Here is a 21,171-nt window from a genome sequence, read left to right on the forward strand (position 1 = left end):
CTCAAAATCCTCCCATGTGAAGGGGAGATGTGCATAAATTTTCATAAGGTGCGACATGGCTTATCCAAATTTTCTCCTCAATCCCTATAGAGAAATGCATTTTTTTTTTCTTTTTTTGATGAAGTAGATATCTTATGTTTCTTGAGAAATACTTACCAGCAGAACCAGTTAATGGGATGACAGAAGAAAAGTTATACTAGGAAATCAGTGCAGCTATGCTTGGTTGATTGTTGATGGAACTACAAAAGGCACGCATCCACGTTGTTGAGACACACCGGCACTTGCCAAGGCCCTTCCCTGATGGTATTTTTAGTGTGTGTGTGACTCTGTATACACGAATATAACTACATAATCTTTATAAAAAATCTGTTAATATTCTTCGTGGTTGAAACCATCCGCAAGGGAGAATAATGACTGACGTCTGAATTCAGCTAAGTAAATTGTCTAGTTCAGATCGCATCAGTTCCATGATCACTCCCAGCTACTTTGAAAGTTCCCCGCCTTGAAGAACGTTCGTTCACCAAGAAGCAAAGAGCAAGGTGCAAAAATTTATTTCACAAAGAACTCCATCCAGGCTCCTTAGCTATCCCAGTTCCTCGCATTGAACCTCTTATTTTCAATACTTCATCCCATTGGCCCAAACTAGCCCAGATATTTGACAATGAGACATATGCTCCAACTTCGCTCGGTTCCAACTCTATGATCTTTTTCGCTGCCAGCTTTCCTAGCTCAACTTCATCGTGCAATTTACAAGCAGCAAGTAATGTTCCCCAGATCAAAGCATCAGGTTTTATAGGCATATCACCAATGAAACTCTCAGCCTCAGTTAATCTACCAGAGCGACTGAGAAGATCTACCATACAGGCATAATGACGATAACCAGGTTCAATTCCGTAGTCTTTCATCATTGAACTTAGAAAGAAATACCCTTCTTCAACCAGACCAGCATGGCTACAAGCAGAAAGAACACCAACAAAAGTTACTGAATCAGGCTGGATTCCTGAATTCCTCATTAACTCATAAACTTGCAAAGCATCACTCCCTTTTCCATTTTGAGCATAGCTTACAATCATAGAAGTCCAGCTAACCAAATCAGGTGTCAAAATTTCTTTGAATGCTTTGCAGCAATCATCAATACTTCCACATTTTGAATACATCGTAACTACTGAACTTCCTGTCGATGCTTCTGATTGTGATCCCATTTTTATACAATGTGCATGCACTTGGATACCAATGCGAGATCTGTTAGAAAGAGCAATAACCCCAAGAACAGAAGAAATTGTAAAGGAACTACTAACTAAATCATTCATCAGCATTTGCTTGAACAGCTGGAGCGTGTCTTCCACATGACCCCTTTGAGCATACCCAGTTATCATGGAAGAACATGAAAACTTATCTTTAAGGGGTATCATATCAAAGAAACTTCTTGCCGAAACTAGATCACTACACTTTGTATACATATTCACAATGGCACCATTGGCAATTTGAAGCTCACCAACACCCTGTCGAAGAATGAAGCCATGAATTTCTTTGCCAGACTTCAAGGTCTGAAGAGAACTACATGCATTAAGGATAGCAGTTAGTGTCATTTCGTCAGGAACAATTTCCTCTACGGGCATCTCTCTGAAAAGTTCAACGGCTCTATCTGAAAAACCGTGTTCTACAAAACCAGCAATCATTGAGGCCCATGAGACATTATCCTTATCCTCAATCAGCTCAAATATAATATATGATTCCTCTATACTACCACATTTCGAGTACATCGTGAACAGAGAGCTGCTCACATTAACATTAGAGATTAACCCCGATTTAAGGGTGTAGCTATGTATCTGTCTACCCAAGTCTAGACAGTCTACAACTCCCAAGACACTAGAACAACAGAACTTATCAGGTTTCAAGTCCTCTTGGAATATTCTCCGAAATAGATGAATTGACTTGTCAGAATCACCATTCTGGGCAAGAACAGATATCATGTTAGACCACAAACTTAGGTGCTCCAAATTTTCAGCCTCTGCAAAGACTAGTTTAGATAAGGCAACATCTCCTATCTTCGAGTACATATTGATAAAAGACGTTTGCACAACTGAATCCTGATAAAATCCAGTCTTATAGATCCAAGAATGGATTTGGATTGCTTCTTTTGCCATAGTAGGATTAGCACAGGCAGCAAGCACACAAGTGACAGTGTAGTTGTTTATCTCTATCCCTTTATTCCTCATTTCTCCAAAAATTTGAACAGCAGAAATAGGATCGCCATTCTGCACAAAACCATTTAGCATGGCAGTCCAAGAAACAACATTGCTGACTGGCATCTGCATGAGTTCCCTAAATGCCTCATCCATAAACCCACATTTTGCATACAAATCAACAATAGAAGTCCCCACAAAAACATCACTTTCCAGACCACATTTTATAGCCGCTCCATGAACCATTTTGCCAAATTGAAGTTCCAACAATGAAACACAAGCATTCAGTACACTTGGAATAGTAAATTCATTAGGCTTTAAGAACTCACCCCACATTAGTCTAAAAATATCCAAAGCAACCCAATACTCCCTAGTTTTTACCGCCCCTGATATAATAGCATTCCAGCAGACCACATTATCACACAAATAATCATAAAACACCCTTAAAGCATCACGAAACCTACAACTTCTTGAAAACAATTCTATCATCCCACATCTTACATATCCATCCGAAAAAAACCCATTTTTCATCACAAGCCCATAAACCTGCTCACCCCACAATGTAGATGTTAAAGCACCACAGGCAGAAAGAACACTACCATAAGTATACATATTCATGTCAAACCCCAACATGTGCATCCTACAAAATAGCCTCCAAGAATCTTGGTACAGTAATGCCTTATTAGAATTAGAAATCATCAGATTCCATGAAACAGAATTTGGATTAGGCATTTCTTCAAGCACCTTGGCTGCATTGTCCATTCTTGAATATTGACCATAATTATAAAGCACAGAATTTGCAGCATGTGTATTGCATTCAAGATTCTGGGTCTTTATGAGATGGGCATGGGAAATTTCGGGTTTTGAGTGAATAATATTTCTCGATTTGGTGAGAAACTGAATAGGGCGCTGGTCTGGGAAATTAGATGTGCTACCAGCAAAGGCAATGGAGGAGATCACTTTGCGTCCAAAAGGTGAGAGTTTGTGCTCCAGTTGCTGGTAACTGATTGAGTTCATTAGTGAACTTCGATCATGGGAAGAAATATGCAGAGAGTTCACGGGTGGCCTGTGAAGGATATAAATTGAATTGACAAATGCAAAAATGTCAAGTGTCCGAAAATAAGTGTCATTTGGCAAAATTAGTAGATTAAAGAAATCAACTGGTTACTAAACTATTCACAAAAATATTTTATTATATACTGTTCGATAGATAAATAAAAAATATTATTTCAATAACACTTACAATATGTTATCTAGCAAAATGTAAAGGCGGTAGGAACGGGGAGAGGTGATTTGAGGGTGGTGGGCAGGATGGTGTTGGAATTGGATGGTTGGGAAGAAAACTTAAAATGTCACTTATGTATACATCTTGTTTTCTGTTACTTTTGAGGACCTTATATTTTTCAAATATAAGAATTGGAAAATATTTTTCTCCAAACACACAATATACTATTAAAAGTATAAAATATAATTATATAGTTAAATTTTTTTTATATATTTTTATCTTGAATTCTTAAGGTCATACATATTTTGGGATAGTTTTCTTTGCTACAGGTAGTAACAAAATCAGACAAATAAAATGAAATTGGAGGAGTACATTTTTTCCGTGAAACTTTAGTATTTTTTATCTAAATAAATCAAAATAAAATCATAGAATCGAGTTCTTGGATTTTTTTTTAATTAAAAAGTGGAAAATAGTCTTTCTCCTGAAACTTGATTAAAAAAATCTAATAAGAAAAAAGAGGAGCCCTGGTGACACACCCTGGCTTGGCTGGATTCATATATCTCTCTCCTGTTTGTCTTCCTGCACAGTTCACACAGTTTGCAGTTTCAGGCGCATGACTTTTGTAGTGTTACACACTCCTTCTTCAGTCCATGGCTAAAACTCGTACAAATCGTCGAACCCTAGATTCTTACACAGTTAAATCCATCAACAAGACCGTTCGAGGTAAGTTCTATTTCATAAACCTTCTCTCAATTTTCCAGAAAAAAACTTTTTTCGCCGGAAAATCTAACTTGCGCTACCTGGAAACGTTCTTCAGCCGGCGACTGCGTGTTGATGCGAGCGTCGGAGTCGTCAAAGCCGTCGTACGTTGCTCGAGTTGAGAAGATTGAATCCGACAATAGAGGTGGCAACGTCAGGGTTCACGTCCGGTGGTACTACCGTCCGGAGGAGTCGATCGGTGGCCGACGTCAGTTTCACGGCTCCAAGGAACTTTTTATGTCCGATCACCGCGATATACAAAGTGCCGACACAATTGAAGGCAAGTGTACGGTCCACACGTTCAAGAGCTACACCAAACTCGACGCTGTTGGGAACGAAGATTTCTTTTGCCGATTTGACTACAATTCTTCTACCGGAGCATTTAATCCTGACAGAGTTGCTGTGTATGTACAAAGTTTGATAAAAATTGTGGCTTTTTTCCTTACAATCTCTATTTAATTAGTACATTTTAAAAAAGTGGTAATTGACTTCAGATTTTTGCATTATCAGTAATTAATGATTTGGTAATAGCTTATTGAGGAGCAGTAGTTTATTTTTCTGAATAAAGTTTTCAGTTTAAAGACATTCATATAGTTTCGTGCTTCAGAATCTGACAATATGTAGCTACAATACTAACTACGTGATGTTTATGAGGAAACAACATTTTTTTGGAAGTTCTTAACCTTGGTTTTATCACTAAGTATTCTTTTTGGTCCTAATTTGGCAGGTACTGTAAATGTGAAATGCCATACAATCCTGATGACCTCATGGTTCAATGTGAGGGCTGCAGTGACTGGTAAGTCTGATTCTTCACATTTTTCTCATGGTAGGTAATATGTTATCATCTGGTTTCTTGTTTAGCTCTCAGTTACATGATGTTTAAAATCTTCTCAAGTTTAAAGTTACTGATAAGAGGCAAATGGTGTAGTAAGAATTGATGCTAAATAGTATAGGTCATGCACTAGTTTCCAATCTCAAAGCCTATTCCTATGTTTCATTACATGCTCAATGTGTACTATTTTCTTTTTTGACAAGTCTCGACATAGTGCAAGAGCTAATTTCAAAAGAAAAGTTGGCCATTAGTTGCACCAGGGTATGCGACTCAAGCTGTTCATGAGTATCTGGAGTTACTCAGACATTTCCTGATGGAGGATCATGATACCTTTTAACATGTTGTATGACTTCTGCTCGAATGTTGGGAGCAAGTTTACCCACATAGTGGAGTTACTCAGAAATTTTTTAAGTGCATGATGCAGTACAGTTAATATTCTACTTTGAAACACTTATTTCTCTTTGCTCTCCTATTTGTGTAAAATAAAAGTTTCCTTGATATGATAGTGGTAAGTGCCTTATCATACTGACAAAAAAGGTAGTAAGTTCCCTATTACATGGCCATTAGATCTCTGTACTGCCATCAGCTTTTCTGGTATATCTTTAATTATGTATGCTGATGTGTTATGCATATCTATATGGCTGGTCAGATTTGGAATATGCTTTGTTCAGGAAGTCAAATTATGGAAAGAATTTACCTACACACGGAGTTTACACCAACCAAATAAATGTATGACATGTGCATTTTATCACTTAACAATTGTTAATTAACACATTCTCTCCTCAAATTATTACTTAATCATGTTAAATTGAAGGGGTTTGATTTATAAATTGGATGTTGGTAAGGTTTTTGTGTTTAACAATATATTCATAGTGGAATAGACGAAGTTTAATATGACAGACTCTCTCATAGTATGTTAAATCTAGTTCAAAGCTAGTAATCCATTGCCTATTTTTGTTCTTAATCATTGGCGTTTCGGTAGAAACTAAGATAGGGTCATTCCGAGGTACAGTAAATTGTGATCAGGTGTTAAGATATGATCATTCTCATTCGTTGTATCTTTTTGGTGCACCCATGGAGTTCCATTGAGTATAGAGGATTGGATGTCGTTCGTTCATATTATGGCGTACTGCTTGTATACATGAAATTTCCTATCATTGTGATAATTGTTTACTTGCAAAAAAAAGGGGAATTTCCCAAAAGGTACTTCATTAGAAGGATCAAATTGTTCAGATCCCAAAACCAAGGTTTAAACGGCCTTTTAAGCCATCCCGAGAGCTGATATATGGAAATTAATATACTTATTTATATGGAAAGTAACTGGCTCATCATAAATCATTTATTTCAGAGGGTTTTGATATTTCTGATCAATTTATTTCCATTGTGGTTTGAACACCAGAGTTCATGTTAAGTTTGGAGATTGGTCTGTTCTGTTTTTTACTCTGCTTGTATTGAACTTTCATCTCTCCACATATCTGCAACTAGGTTAGGCAAAAGAGCGAATGAAGAAGAGTAACCATCAGAAATTTCTGCTCGAAAGATAAAATCAGAGTTTTTAATGCGAAAACCGAAAGACGTCATTATTTTAGCTATATCTTAGGTTGTCAAGCCTTTAATTATATTAGGTATGTACTTTTGTGCATCGGAAATCTTGTTTTGGAAGGATGCCAAGGTGTGGGAGAAGCCTTAGAGCTGAATACATCAGATTCTTGATCACCTTTCCTAACTGGATTCAGGTGAAAATATGGATTTTTTTGTTTGAGGCCCGAACATGTCTTCAGTTAAGTTTTCTGCTAGCATAGTTGCATATTTAAAGCCATTCATATGTCAAGATTCTTAAGCAACAAAGCATTTTCCTAAACTGGTACGTCACTTGCGTCTACTTTTAACATCTGAATGACTGCAACTAAGTGCCTTTAATTTTCATCCAGGTTCCACCCTACTTGTATAGACATGACGCCAGAGGAAGCCAAGAGACTTGACCACTTCTTTTGCCAAAATTGTTCATCTGAAGATCAGAAGAAATTGCTAAATTCTCATGCTACTCCAAGACATGCTGATATAAAGGTGAGCCCATTGCTAGATTAACACAAACATCCTGGTCACCTTTTTGATCCATCTTTCCGTGATCTAAATTGACATAAGTTTCTTATTTTCTATTTTCCTTGGCCTCCATTCACTGATGTAGTTTGTTGTATTCATTCAAAACATGCTGGTATGAAAAACAATGACAAAAAAGATAAGTTGATTTTAGACTAGACATACTTAGTAAAGCTGCTGCTTTTGTCATACCATTTGTTACATGTGGCGAGGGTAGCAGTTTGGGTGTATAACCCATCATCCTTTGCAACATACTAGTAATGCCAAAGAAAGGTAAATAGCAAATGTCATCAGACTGGGTGGGGTGGGGGTGTTGGAAAGAGATCTAAGTACTTCAAAGCTCCCTTTGAAATATCAAACATGAAGGAAAAGGTAATTGATAGGAGGAGAATGTTGGAATAAGAGATACACAGGTGAAATGCAAGAGGAAAAAATCATCTGAGATTTATACAGCTTTTCTGAAATTTATCTTCTCAAACCACCCTGGCAACTCATGATGGTAAGGCAAACTCTCTTTTGATGAAAAATAATTATGTCTCAGTAATAAAGCTGCTTTATTATGGGAAGCAAGTACTACTCAATCTTTCTAAGCATCCTTTTCTTTTTTCGGAAAACTGGTAATGTTAGTTCTAAGCATCCTTGTCATTTCTCCTCCGTCACTTCTTTAATTAGCCTTGGCATTCCCTAAACAATTGTACAATGTAATATATGCACATCATTACTGTTATTAAGTTATTTATTTATTTTTTGGTGAAAATATGGGCTAGATTTTGATACATGTATATATATTTGGTGAAACAAAATCTGGGCAACGGAGGTTCTCCAATGAACATTCAATGCTAAATATGGTCTGATTCTGTGCAAAAATTAATTGGTCTAGGCGTCTAGGGCATTTCGTATACATTCCGAGACTATTTCATGTACACTCTTGAGAGTATTTTGCTCTTGGGCAATGATGCAGCTAACAAGGTTCTAAGTTCTAACTATCGTCTATTGCTGGTCAAAAATTAATACATTGGGTAAGGTTGCCTTCAGATTCTATGGAAGAATGTTGAAACAATGATAGTATAGTAGTCAAGTATGGATATTATGGGAAGTGGGGACACAAGGATCCACCTTAGTTTTGAAATGATGTTCTCAATTAACAGAACAAAAATAGATGTGCGTTATTTGGTGATTTGAAATCTACAGTCCAAAAATAGCTGGAGTTCTTTAGATTTTATTTTCTATAATATTTTGTTTGGTGGTTATTGTCATATAGATATGCTACTGAAGCCTCAAATATCAAAATTTGACCTGAGTATTTCAGGTTGAGTCCAAACGCCGCAGGAGGTAATACTTATTTGGCCAACGGGATGCAAGCAAACACTGAGGCAATTATAACTGCATCAGAAGCGACAATCATGTAGACTGATGTAAACGGAACTGACTGAAACTTTGTATTACCTACTGGTTTGATAGGCATGCACCTTGTGTCCTTTAAGTAGGTCGAGGAAGTGTTTGGTTGTGTGTAATTATTTCCTGTAGGTTTCTCTTCTGTTCTTTGACGCTATTTTCTTATTAGAGTGACAGGTGTTGTTTATAATAAATTAAAGTAGTTTAGTTTGTTTACCTGTAAATACGTGTTGGTATTTGCTCGAGGCAATAGCCCTTCTGCAAACATCTCCCCTATGGGAACTACTCAGAGTCTGGTAAATGTGAAGACATTTTGTACTCTCCACTCTATTTTTACCTTATCTTAGTTTTTGCCTGCTATATTTCTTGATTGTGCTGCGTATCCTCAATTAGTAGAGTGTTCACCCTTTACTTGTTTCTACTCGGCATCAGTGTTCCCGGTACACGCAAATATGTAAGACGCAAGTGGTATCTGTAATTGGAATATTGTTTGAACTGGAAAGGTATCTAACATGTCTTGATAGATAGGGCGTTTTTTACTGAAGAAATCATGTAATTCACTGACATCAAATACATTGTACAAAGTCAGTGAAAAAATGAGATACAATTGTGCAATCAGTATGCAAAAGCTCACTGATGTCACACTTTTCAAGTCTCCTAAAAAACTTTCAGATAGCTAAACTGATATGCCTGTATAGAAAATTACAATCCTCACAGATTCCACGCCAGAATCGAACAGATCAACTGCATGCAAACTGCTTTTAGCTCAGATCTACATTGATGTTAAGCTGTTTTTGCTCTCTTCCATACAATGACGGTGCCGCCAAAATCAGAGGAAGCTAACAAATTCTCTCCATGATTCCAAGCAATACCTATTACTGGATAGCCATGACCCTGCAGCCAAATACACCCCAATTTATTAATTCTCTTTCCGTGGTCGTCGAAATGATACAAGTCTGTAGATCAAATTTGCTCATCTTTTTTATACCTGAAGTTTGTTAACACATGTATTCCTTGGCCGAGTTAAATCATAGAAGTAAACATTTGCATCTTCACTTCCAGCAACTTCAAATTGACAGAACAAATAACTACGTCAGTTGTGGAAGAAATTCATAAACAGGAGACTTGTAACATGTTTTACATCCATGAAGCTTCAGGGAACAACACAGATGTTACCAGGGCAACCCAAAGAATGAAACACAATAGATCAAAGACATTAGAACTTTTTCATTTTTATTATTTTCCAAAAAAAAAAAAAAAAAAAAAGACTTCCAGCTTGGTAGTTTCTTGATTGTAGTTTAAAGGTAGGAAGTGAAAGTCAATAAAACAAGGGATCTGTACCAAAACAAATCTCTCCACAAGAAAATGACTTCCAGCTTGGTAGCCAAACAAACTACAATATTAGGATCTCGAGAGGGAAAAAAAGCAAGCAGAGATTTACAAATTGGAAGTAGCTTTTAAAGAGAATAAACTTTTTATGAACAAATCTGATACATACCTATGTATTCTCCCTTTTCAAGGGAAAGTAAAGGACAGAAAGAAGCACGAATGCTGTGTAGCCGTGGAGTCAGCTTCAGTGAGCACCGGAGTGTCAAATAACCTTTCATCTCCAAAGAGACGCTGCAAGCCCAGAATACTTTCAATATGACTAGAAAAAGAAAATCAGAAGAAAGAGAAACCAAGACGAGAGGCATATATTTCAGTTTGACCTGAAAAAAGACAAACTTCCGTCACGAGTAAAAGCCAGCAAGACAGGGCCCCGTGCCAGCAGAGAAAATGTCCTGTACTCAACAGTTGTAACAGCAGATCTATGCTTACTGCTACTTCTATTCCGATGAGTTCGAGATAGTGCACCTGTATGGGAGTTCATACTAACTGTGTAAATACATCCCTGCAAATAAGAAGGCTGAATATAGTAAGCCTTGGTACAGAGAGGTCTAGAAATTGTAATGAAGAATAATAGGGACAAAGCAGGTAACCTGACTATCACCGCAGAAAATAAACTGACCAGTGTGGTCATGGTCCATGGCAGTGACTTCGCCATCGACCACAGTTGTACTGATCGTTCTCCCCGTGCTAAAATTGAACACCTGAATGTTAGTTTTAAGGTTTAGTTCTCAATGAGGTAGAAGATAAAGAGTGAAATGAAGGCTGTGACATATTCTATTATGGTGAAAATATATATATATATACAGAGATGCAGCGTCATCCAATCCGTCAGAAGCAATTTGAACATGTGTATGAATCCACCAACAGTTTCTGCAGGCATATAAGTATGAAGTAATCTACTTGTTTTTGTTTTAGAATGAAGTAACCTACTTGTTTTTTTTAGAATGAAGTAACCTACTTGTTTTATTTTTAGAATAAAGTAACCTACTTATCAAGTGCAACAATATCCAAATCCAATTTTAGAAGCAAAAGAAATATTCTAGTAGGTTAGAATGTCGGCCTGATTAAATTTGTACTGTTCCCCTTAGATTCTCCAGATTATTACTACTGTGCCTCAACCACTCAGCCAACCCCTTGGGGATGAAAAACAAGTGTACCTTAATGCATTTTGGAAACATTATCTCTCAAATAATCTAATTTCATGATGACTGCTGTGCACATGTAAATATCCTTTCCTCCTTTCTTTATCCGATCCTCTTTCCCCGGAGGGCAGATAAATATTTATCATTTGCCCATGAAGAAATATTACCTTAATTAAGCCAATAAATCTAACAAGGATATGTACAATGATTTGTACTATAGATCTAAACAATAGAATGCGTTCAGCTAAAAAGCAAAGGATAATTACATTTATTTCTTTTTTTGCATTGCCAGCAGAAAGAAAGTTGTTGTTCACCTGTAAAAGAAAATAAAAAAGGCAACAAAGAAAGAACTAATTTTAGTAAGTTATTTAAATGCATATAAATGCCAAGCCTAAAAAAGAATTTGAAGGCACTTCATGCAATAAGTTATACAGCTTACTGAATGGATAACAGTAACAAAATATAATAGAGAAGAAAAAAACTGAAAAGAAGATGGAGCCAAAGAAGATGGTTTATTGTACTGCCAAGCAAAAGGAGAACACATGCAAATATGCAAATACACATTGACAACAACACAAGAAATTTGCATGCAAACATGACTTGTGAAAACCTATGAAGAATGTCATCTAGGAAAGTCTATTCTGGTGGTTGCAGAAAATGTGTACTCATAACCAAAAGGTACATCTTTGCCCACTTACAGGATGAAATCGAATACAAAGCTGTGAAGAGACTCCATAAATCACCCTAATGCAAAGGCCTCTAGAAATATCCCATACTCTGACAGTTTTATCCATTGAAGATGATGCGATGTACTGATTGTTTGTGGAGAAGTCAAAATCTGAAAAAAGGACAGATTTCAAAAATGATATCAGTAACATGTAAAACATATACAAAGCATAGCTAGCATTTAGTCACTCTTGACCGAGGCACAGACTTGCAATTAGAGTCACGAAGAGGCATGCTAAGAAAATCAAAAGAAACTCCATAAGAGCACCATAGTGTGGTTTCTGGCTTTCTGGATTACTCAGTTTAGACCATCAATAGATTGGGGTAGGGACTTAAACACATGTACTAATTTCGCATATCCAGAAAACTGTGAGAATTAAAAGGATTCTTTTTTTTTTTGAACTTGGTAACTTTGTATTATATCACAAAACAGTACATGGGTCGTACTGTAACCTTATATACAAGTCTACTCCTGATTTCACTTCTCTACGTCTAAATTGAGTCTAACACATCAATAATAGAGACAGTGTCATTAGAGTATAATTGATTACACCAAAAGACTAAAAGTAAAATGCAGTTTAGTTTAACTTTCTGCACATTGTTCTCTATGCTCTCAAAACATCTTGAATTCCTTTCTTTCCAAACAGCCCACCAGATAGCCCCCGGGATAATTCTCCATCTACCTCTGTCCTTAGCATGTACACCTGCTTCCTCCCAGCATAGTAATGCCTCAGCCACCTTCCTGGGCATTGTCCAAGAGATGCCTTTGAGGCTTAGGAATATTCTCCACAGATGATGGGTGTACTTGCAATGTAAAAATAGATGGTTAACAGTCTCAGATGTTTCACCACATAGGAAGCACCTGGAACACAAGGTTCTCCCCCTCTTCATAACATTGTCCTGTGTAAGGACTGCTTCTTTAGCCATTGACCAGACAAAAAAGGAGACTTTGTAAGGGATTCTGCTCTTCCATATTTGCTTCCAAGGCCATCTTGAGCACTGTTGATCTGTCTGATCCATCAACTTGTAGGATTTGTTGACTTTGAACACTCCCTTGTCATCTCCTGTCCACCACAATTTATCCTCACCTGGCTGTAGTCCAGTGAAAGTGTTCACAGTGTTTAAAAATTCAGCAACTCTCTCTATTTCCCAATCATTAAGGTTTCTTCTGAAAATGAAATTCCATCCTTGTGGTGACCAAAGATCTGCTATAGTGCTTTGTTGAAACATGATTAGGTTGTAGATGTCTGGAAAAAGATCTTCCATGTTGCCTTTCTCATGCCAAATGTCCTTCCAAAATCTGGTCTTATTCCCATCCATTACTTTTGCCTTTGAGTTACTTTTAACTTCATTCCACAAGCTTCTGATGGACCTCCAAAGGCTAACACCATAAGGAGTGGTTACTTCTTTAGTTATCCAGTTGTCCTCTTTTTCATATTTAGCTCCAATTACTTCCCTCCATAGCATCTGGTTGTTGTTTGCATACTTCCACAACCACTTCATACTAAGAGCCTTGCTTTGCAATTTCAAATTCTTTATTCCTAGACCTCCATTTTCCTTGCTTGTCATGACTTCTTCCCATTTAACCAAATGAAAACTTTTCTTTTCTTTGTTGCCTTGCCACAAAAAATTCCTCCTGATACGATCCAACCTCTTAATGACCCCTGGTGGGATAGGAAACAGGGACATCATATAGGTTGGCAAAGCATCAAGTACTGAGTTAATAAGGGTCAGTCTACCCCCCTTTGATAAGTACTGAGACTTCCACTTGGCCAATTTCTTCTCACACTTCTCAATCACACTATTCCATATGTCTATGGACTTGGATTTAGCCCCCAAAGGCATTCCCAAGTATATAGTAGGCAGAACTCCTATTTCACCACCCAGAATTGATGCTAAACAACTCATGTTGTTTACTTTATTTATAGGATACATCATACTCTTCCTCCAATTGATATGCAAACCAGAGATACCTTCAAATAAGACCAGAATCACCCTTAGATACTTCAGTTGTTCTTCCTCAGCATCGCAGAAAATCAAGGTATCATCTGCATATTGCAAGTGTGTGACTTCTAGTCTCTCAGTACCTTCTCTGGCCACATCAAAACCCCTTATCCAGCCTCTCAAGTTAGCAGTTTTTATCATGTTGTTTAAACCCTCCATGGTGATCAGGAATAAAAAAGGTGACAAGGGATCCCCTTGTCTGAGACCCCTTTGGGTTTGAAAGAAACCTGCAGGGTTACCATTGATGAGTACTGAGAATCTTACAGTTGATATGCAAAACTTTATCCAGTTCAACCATTTCTGCCCAAAACCTATCAGGTTCAACATCTTCATTAAGTATTTCCAGCTAACATGGTCATAAGCTTTCTCTATATCCAACTTACAAAGGACACCTGGCTTCTTTTGGTTATTTCTGGAGTCAACTGCTTCATTTGCAATCAAAACTGCATCCATTATCTGTCTCCCTTTAACAAAAGCCATTTGTTGTGAGTCTACCAACTTGTCCACCACCCTTTTCAGCCTCTCAGTAAGAACTTTGGAGATAAGTTTGTAGATGCTACCAATTAGACTAATTGGCCTGAAGTCCCGCAACTCCTTGGCACCTTTCTTTTTGGGTATAAGAGCTATAAAAGTTGCATTGAAACTCTTCTCAAAAACTTCATGTTCATAGAAGTTTTGAAAGGTGTCCATGATGTCTTGCTTTACCACATCCCAACATTTAATAAAAAACCCCATAGTAAAACCATCTGGACCTGCTGCTTTGTCAACAGCACATAACTTCAGACATCTCAACACTTCACTTTCCTCAAAGTTGCTTTGTAGAGCTTGATTATCTTCTTCTGTTAGGACAGGACATTGCACATTCATGTACTCAGGTCTCCACTGAGATGATTCCTTATACAACCTTTTATAATATTCAACAATTTCCCCTTTAATTCTGCTTGGCTCTTGATTCAGTTCACCATGTATCATAAGCTGATCAATGTTGTTGTATCTCCTATGTGCATTTGCTATCTTGTGAAAGAATTTAGTATTCTTATCACCTTCCTTCAGCCATAGAGCCCTTGATTTTTGTCTCCAGGAGATCTCCTCCTTTTTTATCAACTCTTCATATTTCAACATCAATTCAGATTTTTTGGCAGACTCCTCATTAGTAAGGATTCTGTCTTCCCTCTCAGCTTCTAGATCAGCCAACTGTTCAAGCAATTTCTTCCTCTGTATACCCAAATTTCCTTCTTCCCCATTCCTCCATTCTTTAAGTTTAGTCTTCAGAGCTTTTAGTTTGCAAGCCAATCTATAATCAGGTTTCCCTGTGAAGTTGAAAGAAGACCACCATTCTCTGACTCTGTCAATGAAGCCCTCAGATTCTAACCACCAATTTTCAAATTTGAAGTAACTTTTGTTCCTTTCCCAAGACCCCCCTAGTAAGGCTATAGGAATATGATCTGAAATCAACCTTTGAAGTGGAATCTGTTTCAAATTTTGGAACTTGTCATCCCATTCCTCTAAAATTAGGATCCTGTCAATCCTGGAGGCTGCTTCCTGTTGGTCCCCTTTGAACCAAGTATATGTGACATCCTCAAGTTGCAAGTCAACTAGTTTCATGTCTTCAATAAAATCAGAGAATTCCTTCATACCCCTTGTTCTTACTGTACAATTCTTCTTCTCAGATATGTATCTTGTTACATTAAAATCACCACAAATAGCCCATGGTCCTTCCATTAGTCCTCTGACTGCACTCACCTCTTCCCACACTATTCTTCTTTCCTTGTAACAGTATTCTTTACAAAACCAATATCAAATTTGAAAGAAGAGGTTTAAAAAAAGTACGAACATTAAAAGACTCGTGTGATGATAAAAGCTCTTGGCAAAGCCGGGCTTCAAAAGAAAATGCTTCCTTTCTGTCAATTCAAAATGAGGCTTAACAACAACCACCAACATTTGAGCTTGGATCAGAACTAATAAAAGAAATTAATTTTTTTGTAATGTAATAAAACTACTGTTTTAGTGGGTCATATATACATGGGGAGGGTGTTAGACAAACAACAATATCTATTTTTAACATTTTAGGCCTCAACAACATGTTTTCATTTCCATAGATTTGGCGGTTGGATTCGTTGGGCTTTGGAAAAATCAAACAAGACATTGTGAAACGGACACGCAATTAAGAATCACACTGTGATAGAAACAAATACTGCAGGTGCTAACTCCTTCCCCTGAGTAAAAAAGCTACTCTCTCCATCTCAATTTGCAATTTGTTTAGCCCTTACTACATCCCCCACTGCATAAAAAAACATAGTATTTTGGTATTAAGAATACTTTGGTACTTTCTGCAAATTATTTTGTGACAAAAGTCTTCCTTTCTTCCTTAAACTGTGTCCATGTCCAGCCTAATACTCCCATTCAAATTTGGATGGATAGAGTATTAAACATTTTCTATGATTCACGGTGTCCTTTTTTCAATGTTTCAAGGTTCTGAGTTAAATGTTAATCAGTTGAATGGGAGAACAAACAATCACAAGGACAGAAGACATGAGATTTACAAAACCATTTCCATTTGGACATTGCAAAAGTCAACTGACTATTCTGGACATAGCTTCTGGTCAGAACTTTTATAACAATTTCTGTGTTAAACCGTGTGTCGCTTCTACCAACTTAACCCAACAAATACTGGAAGATTTATTTCTCCATTCTCATACCCCTAACCTAAAGTGTGACACAAAGCAGGCTAAGCTTCACATTGCTTACGTGGTGCTTCAACTATGGTGAGGCCCTAGGCGTGCACCTTAGCAAATAGCAAACCAACAATCTTTGAAAAACTTTAGTTGATTTCAAGGAACTCACAACTCTATCTTGTAAGGTAGAACTAAACATAAATACACCATCAAAGTGATTTAGTATTCAAACAGATACATACTGAGTGGATAAGTTGCGGATTAGACATAGGAAATTAGAAATTAAGATTAAGGAAACACAAGATACTATACTGAATTAGTAACTTAACATTTGCATCTGAATCAGGGATCTAAGGAAAGTTGATTTCTTCCACATAATTTTTCTGCCAATCCTTCACTAATTAAAATTTCTACCTTTTTAAAAATTCTCCTACCCATAACGCTTTTGTGTTTATCGTTTTTTTTCCTTTTTTATATATTAGTTCTTCTCTGGACCCCATAGCGGGAGCTTAATGCACCAGACTGCCCTTTTTTAGTTCTTCAGTTCCTTTTTCACTAAAGCCCTAAATTGAGCTTTAAGTTTAAAACCCCGATAGATTTTGGTGCTTTTCTACACCTTCTGCCTTTGACAACATTGATACAGGATGCTGCTTGCAACTAATTAAGACTGGTTACAAATTTAAGCCACTATTTCTAATACATTTTTACAAAGGAAAAGTACAACACAAACAACTTTGATATATGTACGAGGTTAAAGACTAAGACTGCAGAATCAATACCAGTTAATCCAACCTGTGACATCTTTTGAATGCCCTATTAACTGCTTAATGACTGAGGGGGGCATGGAGACACTGCATACTGTCAAACTGCCATCGGTTGCTCCATATGCAAGTAGATCAGAACTCATATGCCCAAACTTTATAACCGTAACTGAAAAATTAGATTAGTTAAGTTCATAATTCAGCAAGATGAAGAAAGAGATTGACTGATTCCGATATGAAAAAACAATTACCCATGGCCTTGCATTGGTCAAAAATGCAATGCATCCCCACAAAGGAATAGGCAGGTTCCGACCTTCTACGTGGCCGATCATCAGTGTCACTCGCATTTGAACTGAAACTAGTAGTCCGACTCAATGCTTGACTTGCTTGACTGGGACTTCGTAAATCCTGCATAAACATGAGATGGTGAAAATTGTGCTAAGAGAATTATCATTTTTCATGCAACTATAATGACCAGAAAGAACCTACTCCGATCTTCCAGTGAGTGACACACCAAGAGCATTGGTATATGGCTGGGGTCTGGACCTAGACTCGAACAATTGATTTGGCAATGACCTTAGCATTCATCTTTGCTAAAAAAGTTAATCTAATAAGCTCATATGTAAGAGCTATAGACCAAGAAGATTGAACAAATCGAGCAATTGCATGTTCTTATCATCTCCATGCTGGAGTATATTATGACACTCAAATCAAGAGTCTGAATCCAGACCCCACCGAGTGGGATTTCACTGGGTATGTTGTTGTTGCTGTTGTAAATCAAGAGTCTGAATGTAACTATGTATACATTTATAACCCAAAAAATCCATGAGTTGATTGTTATTCAACATCTCTAGATCAAGTGCAAGACATGTATTTGCAAAAAAGGACCTTAAGGAGACATTAAGGTACATCTACAAATATAGAATCTCAAATATGGAACTAGCATAAACATTTGCAGATTTGAAAAATGAGAACACTGGAAAGATATATAACCAAACAAGCATACCATGACAATCTTGTTCACCCCCACTCAACCCTCTCCACAACAGAAAAAGAGAACAGTGCAGCATTCCATGGTCTAACTTTAAATTCTTTAAGTCCTTTTTTTTAGGTTATAACATTTGTGTATATACAAATATAATCAGTACATAGGTTGTATTGAAACCATATGTACAATTGAGGACAAAAAGGTAGTTTAATAAACTTACTCAGCACTTAAACCAAATGTATCAAGCAATTAGCACGTAATATTCCAATAGTAAGAATAAAAGATCATTTAACACATTAAGGGTCACCCAGAAATGCTAGACAGATTTCAAAAGGAAACAACAAAGCATATCATTAAATCCACAAAGAGTCCATTCATATATGCCACATATATCTCAAATAAACTGAGAGCTCTTATTTAAAGTAAGTCAACGTAAGTATTTAAACAAACATGAATTCCCACTAGGGTGTGCATCGGTCGGTTCGGTTCGGTTTAATGTATTATCGGTTCGGTTTATCGGTTTTTTGTTTTTAAATATGTTTAACCAAACCAATAAGAACAATTTATCGATAGTGGTCCTTAACGGTTCGATTTTCGGTTTAACCAATAAGAAAATACTTATAAAAAAATATATGACTTTTCTAATAAATTTGATGCGAAAACACAATAATGTAACTTTACAAATACTCATAAAATAGAAACAATAATAACAAACATGAAAAGAACTATACAAGTGTAACACAAAGAGAAATTAAGAGGAATAGGGTTCTTACTTTAGATTTTACTGTTTTGTATAATGTGCAGTGTGAATTGAAGGCTAAAGGATAAAGATAGGAACTAGTAACGTATTGAGATTAATATATGATATTTATGTACAAGTAAAAGTAGTAAATTACTAATCTTAATGAGTTATCGGTTTACCCAATAGCCTAATATTAAAAACCAATACCGAAACGATAACCCAATAACCTAATATTAAAAACCAATACCGAACCGATAACCCAATAACAATAAATCAATAACACTTTTATCGGTTCGGTTTATTGGTCGGTTCAATTTTTGCACACCCCTAATTCCCACAATCTTTTTTTTCCATAATTATAAGAATACGTTTTATAATTTCAAAAAAAGTATATTTTATTAGTATTTCAGATCATATTTTTAGTACGCATTTCAAAATAAAGCATTGTTATACATGAGTTCTTACATTCGAAATATTAACATTATGACATTATAATATATTAAAGTGTTAATAGGTTTACTGTTTAAGTTTCATTTCTAAAGAATATTCAGAAGGTGCAGGTTAACAGCTTCCAAAGAATCCAGTGATTCAAATTACTTAGTTGTATGAATTTCACCCTTCAACTTAATTCGTAGGGTGCAAACACAATCTATCATCCAAAAAGTATTTGGATGACATGTCATGGATAATCAAATACTCATCAATCATCATAAATAGATGCACGCATAGGCTAGTTATGAAAAAATATTAGTCAAAGACAACCAAAAGATGCACATACCTTTAAGGAATTCCAGCTATCCGACTCGAGTAACTGGGAAACTGGACTTGCTGAAGGCATCCATCGCCCACTGATGCATCAACCAGTAAATTATCCTGATGTCAGATTGTATGGAGTACGAACTTCAACAAATGACATGAAAAAAGATAAAAATAAATAAATAAAAAGCTTCGTGTTGTAAAGTTTTACATTCCCCAAAATTCCATGATGTCAAAACAATTCTGAAACGGTAGAAAAGGAACGTGCAACAAAAGTCTACTGAGTATCTCTTTCTAACAAAGTTCTTAGTGATTTGATAAATGAAAATTACACAAATGGTAAGAAGTAAATAACCAATTATGAGTCTTAATCAAGCACACTAAGCAATAAAGGGGTTGCATGCTACTAGAAGAAATGAAGATAGATCTCAACCACCTGTTCCCTGGGGTACTTGGTCGGCTTGGTATTTGCAACGTCTCCCAATTCCTTGGCCTACTAATATAATTACGATAAGCTACGTATCCTTTTCCATTGCATCTCCAGTCCTTAAACAAGCAATAAAGTTCTATCAAGTCGCTGCATAGCTAATCGCAACAAATACAAAGATCCTACTATCAAAATGTAGGATAAAGTTGCATATAGTTTACACAATGAACCACCAAAATCAATTTAAACTGAGATAAACCGAAAGTGCCACAAATGCATGTCAAGAAAGCAATGAATTGTTCACAATGAGATCCTATATACGACTGTGAACCAGGATACCACACGGATGTATTTAACATTTGATTCTAAGGAGAAATCACGCGTACACACAGCGATGATGCAGTTACATATAATCACGTGTTCTAACATATGCGTGAAAGAAGCGTACCTTGCGACGAAGCACACCGGATTCAGCTTTGCGAAGAAGGAGGAACCGGCGAATTCCAATGTAATTTGGATCTGAATCGGCAGGCGCTGGCTGAAGCATACAACTGAAGAACTCAGGATTTGCAGTAAAATCCTTTTTCTTCTCAATATTCTCCTCCTTCAGTTCATGATCATCACCTTCAGGCGAGCTCCTCTGAATTGTCGTCGATTCAGCCATTTCGAGAAAATTCAGGTGAATTCTTCATTCAAAAAATCGCCTCCTCCGGCAACCAGATCGTGGAGGAAGCGCTTTTGAAATTATTATTTTTTCTCTTGGCGATGACTGAAAACGGAGTTGCCAAAATGTGAATTGTGACGACTATGGCGAATGTGCAATTGAGTAGTTTCCGTCTCCTGCGCCATTTTTTGGTGACGGTGCATCTTATAAAAAGTTTGTGGCGAGTAACTCCCTGTTCTTTCTGTTTTTGTCATTTCCTCCCCGAAACTATAATGCTTTACGAGAAACACCCTTCTCCTTTTGATTTTTCCACTTTCTTCCCATAAAATTCGTTTTTATTTTTTACCTTGCCAAAAGTACTGCGAACAAGCCTTTCTAGCTGTCCCAAATTATAGTTAAA

The 21,171-nt window shown here is 36.7% G+C and overlaps 3 protein-coding genes across 3 annotated transcripts; 1 reads left to right on the forward strand and 2 right to left on the reverse strand.

Moving 5' to 3' along the window:
- Positions 1-550: 550 nt before the first annotated feature.
- Positions 551-3,270, reverse strand: LOC125816359 (pentatricopeptide repeat-containing protein At1g74600, chloroplastic). Its single transcript, XM_049495955.1, has one exon. The coding sequence runs from the start codon at positions 3,201-3,203 to the stop codon at positions 555-557; it is 2,649 nt and encodes an 882-aa protein (XP_049351912.1). The 5' UTR covers positions 3,204-3,270; the 3' UTR covers positions 551-554.
- A 669-nt stretch (positions 3,271-3,939) lies between these two features.
- On the forward strand, positions 3,940-8,742 carry LOC125816105 (chromatin remodeling protein EBS-like). The gene is made up of 5 exons (XM_049495698.1): positions 3,940-4,134; positions 4,229-4,574; positions 4,898-4,966; positions 6,934-7,069; positions 8,412-8,742. Exons 1-5 carry the CDS (start codon positions 4,062-4,064, stop codon positions 8,436-8,438), a joined length of 651 nt encoding a protein of 216 aa, XP_049351655.1. The 5' UTR covers positions 3,940-4,061; the 3' UTR covers positions 8,439-8,742.
- Positions 8,743-9,050: 308 nt separating this feature from the next.
- On the reverse strand, positions 9,051-20,962 carry LOC125815542 (uncharacterized). The gene is made up of 12 exons (XM_049495034.1): positions 20,556-20,962; positions 20,117-20,226; positions 19,703-19,772; positions 17,446-17,602; positions 17,226-17,363; positions 11,727-11,866; positions 11,295-11,342; positions 10,477-10,587; positions 10,207-10,388; positions 9,996-10,117; positions 9,486-9,562; positions 9,051-9,391 (listed from the first exon to the last, which is right to left on the reverse strand). Exons 1-12 carry the CDS (start codon positions 20,769-20,771, stop codon positions 9,281-9,283), a joined length of 1,482 nt encoding a protein of 493 aa, XP_049350991.1. The 5' UTR covers positions 20,772-20,962; the 3' UTR covers positions 9,051-9,280.
- Positions 20,963-21,171: the final 209 nt, after the last annotated feature.

This window comes from Solanum verrucosum, unplaced genomic scaffold, assembly GCF_900185275.1.
Source record: "Solanum verrucosum unplaced genomic scaffold, falcon-dt-bn FXZP01000261.1, whole genome shotgun sequence".
In the NCBI taxonomy this organism is placed as follows: Eukaryota; Viridiplantae; Streptophyta; class Magnoliopsida; order Solanales; family Solanaceae; genus Solanum; species Solanum verrucosum.

Bases quoted from the DNA above. Each gene is read 5' to 3' on its own strand.
- LOC125816105 (XM_049495698.1), top strand. From the start codon at position 4,062: ATGGCTAAAACTCGTACAAATCGTCGAACCCTAGATTCTTACACAGTT. The intron at 4,135-4,228 runs GTAAGTTCTATT...AACGTTCTTCAG, and splicing joins CATCAACAAGACCGTTCGAG to CCGGCGACTGCGTGTTGATG. The intron at 4,967-6,933 runs GTAAGTCTGATT...ATTTTCATCCAG, and splicing joins TGTGAGGGCTGCAGTGACTG to GTTCCACCCTACTTGTATAG.
- LOC125815542 (XM_049495034.1), bottom strand. From the start codon at position 20,771: ATGGCTGAATCGACGACAATTCAGAGGAGCTCGCCTGAAGGTGATGAT. The intron at 17,364-17,445 runs GTAATTGTTTTT...CTAATTTTTCAG, and splicing joins TGACCAATGCAAGGCCATGG to TTACGGTTATAAAGTTTGGG. The intron at 11,343-11,726 runs GTAAGTGGGCAA...TTTCTTTTACAG, and splicing joins TTTGTATTCGATTTCATCCT to GTGAACAACAACTTTCTTTC.
- LOC125816359 (XM_049495955.1), bottom strand. From the start codon at position 3,203: ATGAACTCAATCAGTTACCAGCAACTGGAGCACAAACTCTCACCTTTT.